General features: G+C 46.3%; 1 protein-coding gene across 1 annotated transcript; it reads left to right on the top strand.

The window, feature by feature from the left end:
• Nucleotides 1-212: 212 nt before the first annotated feature.
• On the top strand, nt 213-2,345 carry FOXB2 (forkhead box B2). The gene has a single exon (XM_078677420.1). The coding sequence runs from the start codon at nt 287-289 to the stop codon at nt 1,160-1,162; it is 876 nt and encodes a 291-aa protein (XP_078533546.1). The 5' UTR covers nt 213-286; the 3' UTR covers nt 1,163-2,345.
• Nucleotides 2,346-4,802: the final 2,457 nt, after the last annotated feature.

Here is a 4,802-nt window from a genome sequence, read left to right as displayed (position 1 = left end):
AGCCTGCCTTCCACACCGCAGCAGGCAGCACCTGGAGTGACGCGCAGAGAAAAGAAGTTGGCACAACGCTTCCAAGCATTCACTCAATAAAAAGGCGAATTCAACTTGTACTTTTATTCTTTGGAGGAAAGCAAAAGGAACACAACTGGCGATCAGTGAGTGGTGAGTTTGTGAAGGGCACTTTGATAAAAACTTAACTCTCCCAGAATTGAACTCTGACTGAGCTGTGCACCTTCACAGAGGGTCGCCCTTGAACTCTTGAGGGTGAAGGACTGTCAGCCCAGCCATGCCTCGGCCGGGCAAGAACTCCTACAGCGACCAGAAGCCGCCTTACTCCTACATCTCGCTGACTGCCATGGCCATCCAGCACTCGTCCGAGAAGATGCTGCCCCTGAGCGACATCTACAAGTTCATCATGGAGCGCTTCCCCTACTACCGGGAGCACACGCAGCGCTGGCAGAACTCGCTGCGCCACAACCTCTCCTTCAACGACTGCTTCATCAAGATCCCGCGGCGGCCGGAGCAGCCGGGCAAGGGCAGCTTCTGGGCGCTACACCCGGGCTGCGGGGACATGTTCGAGAACGGCAGCTTCCTGCGGCGCCGGAAGCGCTTCAAAGTGGTCCGGGCAGAGCTTCCGCCCCCCAAGGGCCAGCAGGCCCTGCACTACTACCAGCACCACCATCAGCAGCAGCAGGCGCAAGCCCAAGCCAAGATGGCCGCCGCCGAGCGACTTCCGCCCTACGCGCCCTACGGCCTGCAGCCCTCGGGCTTCAAGCACCCCTTCGCCATCGAGAACATCATTGGCCGGGACTACAAGGGCGTGGTGGGCGGCCTGCCCTTCGCCTCGGTCATGCACCATCTGGGCTACCCCATGTCCGGGCCGCTGGGCAGCGTGGTCAGCTCGGTGTGGCCCCATGTCATGGAGTCCGGGCCCGGGGACTACGGGCCATTCGGGATACATATGAAGGCCCTGTGCAGCCCACCTGGACAGACATTACCCGCTGTCCCGCTGCCCATCAAGCCTACACCCTCCATGCCAGCCACTCTGAGCCTCAGCCCGCAGCACCTCTGTGCCCCGACCACAGGGGGCGCCCTCCTGGAGCAAGGCAGGGGCCCAGAGAGCAAGGGTGGCAGTCTGCAGGCCGTCGAGGTGCTCTCCTGAGGTAGACTGGTACACTCAGAGGCAGGCCCTGCTGCTCACCCACCTCAGACTGTGGACCCAATAAAGTGGTGGAGGTGGACATTAATTTAATAACTATGTTTGTGTTCATTTGTGCAGACGAAAATATTTATCTATATATATTGTACAGTGAAATCGCTAGAGAGCTATATTTCAGAAAAATACGTTCTATTAAATAACTCTGGAACTGGACTGGCAGAGGCAGTGTTGACTGTTGGCCGAGACAGAGAACCCAATTCTCTTCGCTTTGATGGGGCTAACTCGCGGGTTTAATACATGCTTAAAATATGTTCCGCAACCTTTTTCTACTGTAAGTAGCTGTCTCAGCTATGAAATACTTCTGAATTCTCATGTCTGTGAATAGTTGTGTCTCATGTTTCTATGTCTCTAACATACCGACGAATTTCCGGGAATAAGACATGCATACTCACAAATCAATTTGAAATGTATAAAGATTTTTGTTCTGGGGGTTAACATTCCTTACATCCGTAAAATATACGAATACATGATAGCTAAGCCTGAAGTAAGACACAACTACTAAAAAAACAAAACTTTGTAAAGGATAACCAGTCTAAATTACCTAACCTATCCCTGGCAGGATTCCAATTGACCTGAGACAATTGTTTCTTCTTTTAGTTCTCTGCTTTTGAAATTTGTTATGCCCATTCGGTACTGCTGTGGAGAACATTCTAGGCTATTGCAGGTTCTGCCTAAAACTGTTTGGTGGTATCTAAGGGCATGTATTAGATTCTGTCGGTGTTTTCATTCAAACAGTTTAAATTCCCTTGTTTTCTACATTTGACTTGTACAGTCTTACGTTCCAAAAACATATGCTGCAACTGGATCAAGCTGAAACCAAGTTTAGCTGGAATTTCCATCACAGATTACACCAGCTTGTGGGATTCGTTGTATGTTCATAATAATTTACACTTTCACTTGGGAGCCGCAGTGGTTGCACTAGCCTATCAATAAAAAAACTCAAAAATTAAACATCAATTGTTATTATTGAAATGTGTCCAAAATGTCAATATTTATTTTTAAATTTCGTGTAGCATCTCGTTGCACGACGGTCTTCTGATATGAAAATGTCTACATTTATAACCTGAAAAGTCCATAAATATAGATATGTATAAAAAAGTGCGGCCAATTTCCGTATAATACGACAAGTGACTCATTTTAAGCATTTAATTTAAAGTGCTCTGGTGGCTCAGTGTTATTTCTGGCGCAACAGGTATCAATTTTATGATATATCGTTCATTGTAATATTAAATGTGATATTCAGTCACACGTTAAAAGCACATTAATTTTATTAAAGTACATTTTAATTGTGTGAAAGGGCAACAAAGGGTGATATTTATTCTTAAAGAGTTTTTTATTGATTTTTTATTGCATGAACAATACACTGTAAATCTGACTCTCAACGAAGTTGCCTTTGTGTTTATTCTCAGACACGCGAGACACGTGTATGGTGCAAAATTGCTAAATTTACAGTTTATCTGAGGGTTGTTTCTAGAGTAACAAGTAGGTATCAAGCGAGTAAGCCCACACGCCCCGTTAGGTTTAAAACCAACGAGACATTCGCAGTTTTCAACAGCATATAAAATGTGGATTAAAAAGCCCTTTTATGTGGTAAACTATGTTTTTTTGCATCAAATGTCGGAAGTCAAATATTTATATACAGAAGAGTATTATACAATGATGCTGTGTAGCCGGACCAGCCTGACATCCGCGAGCAACAGTTGTATCAGGTAATAGTTTAGAGACATATTTCTTTAAAATATTTATATAGCGGTTTTACGCGACACTTTATTAACATTATATATCGGGCTGATGCGTCAGATGTATTTGGGCGGGGAGTTTCAGATGCATACGTTTGATGTTAATGTGGAGGAATTATATGATTATAGCCACTATAATATAATGTCCGTAGTCTGTGGTTTTGAAACTTTCCACTTTGACCTATTATATTAACTGACAGTTAGTGGTGGTTGTATAATTTGGGAACGCACTTGACAAAAATACGAGCCTGTACTTAAACGCAACAAGCCTGCAAAGCGTGCCTTGAGCCTCCTGGCCGGTTTCACATCGCCAGTCTAGTGCTTCGAGAGAAGGTGCAGTGGTTGCCCACTAGGCGCTAAGCGGCGGGCATTTTAAAGCACTCGCCCTTCACAAGAAGCACTCCGTGCCGTGCGAACGTTTGACCGGCGCCAGACTCTTGGTAACTTTACGGCTCTGCAGCTCAAAAGCAAACAGGAATCCATAGCGCTTCATGTTCAAGCGATTTGTGTCCCACCTTGTTGCTGTATAACTGTTTGGCAGGGTCACAGTGTATTTGGTGTTTCACACAGGCCTTCCTTGCAATTCGTCTAATAACTGTGACATTTTGTATTCTAGCGCCCCTTCTAGGCACTTTACCGGAGCAAAGAAGTGCGCGGTTTGTTTGGAGGGATTCGCCTGCAAATGTATGAATACTTCATTCAAAAGGTGACGGGCCTTGTAAGCGATTTGAATTGAGTAATATGTGTGGCGTGGCCTCAAAGCGAAAAATATCATAAGCTCCCAAAATAACTATGAGTAGCGCCGAAAACAACAGCTGTTATTAATTATTCAACTCAGTGGCACTGCTTTTATCGTCCTCGCGAGGTTGAACGGCTGAGTTGAGTCCGTGACACTGCTCTGCAGTAGGCGATCACCTCTTACCTACTGCACTCCTATTTGGGAGGAGTGGTGGGCGCCTGTTGCTTGTGCTACACAAGGGGGTCCTAGTAACAGCCAGCCCACACGCAGGTTTATTGATCTATTGGACAATTTATAAAACGCAAAGGCCGTCCAGCCAGCGCTTAGAGGCCCTCGCATTTCAGAGAAATGACATAGGAATAATGTATATACACGCGCATTTTGATCCTTGTATAAATGTACATATATGTACTCTAAATATAGCAAAATCAGCACCGAATCCGGAAAGGTTAATATAGAAAGAGCACGACAAATGTTTAAAAGCCTTTGACGCCGCACACAGTGACACAATAACAAGTATTAGGGACCGAGGGAGTGAGAGCCTGTTGCTTATTGGCACAGGGCAGCCGGGGAGTGCATCTTTACGAGGGGTGAGGCGGCGGGGTTCTGCGGGCCCTGTGTATGTCACATCTACTTCTGACAGAGCCTGGACCCAGAGCCTTACTGCAACAGGGGCACTTTAATGTCGAGGCGCTGTCCACAGAGAAGGGTGCTGAAGGTTGTGACACTACAGCAGGCACTGCCATCGCTCTGCCAGAGATGTCTGCAGTCTCCCGGGCACAGGGCAGGTGGCCTCGCATCCCTTCTTTTAAAAGTGTCCTGACATTTATTCCATACATTGCCTGGCAGAATTAACCCCTATCTTGCGACCGTGGCTTCTACCCATGATTTAACTAGCGCCTGTGATGGGTTGCCAAACAAAGTATTGTTCTTTGAAAGCAGCTCTTCTAACTTTCCAAAGAATGCTTCTATTTTTTTTTTGTTTCTTTGCTTCAGTGCTACGAGGCTCCGACGACGAGAGCGCGTGAAACACAAACATCGAGTGACGTCAGAGTGAACTTTGTTTTCATGCATTTACATTTATATAGCGCTTACTACCTCTACT

Source organism: Lissotriton helveticus, chromosome 2_1 (genome assembly GCF_964261635.1).
Source record: "Lissotriton helveticus chromosome 2_1, aLisHel1.1, whole genome shotgun sequence".
Lineage (NCBI taxonomy): Eukaryota > Metazoa > Chordata > Amphibia > Caudata > Salamandridae > Lissotriton > Lissotriton helveticus.
The sequence above is the reverse complement of the archived record's forward strand: the minus strand, read 5'-3'. Positions and strand labels throughout refer to the sequence as shown.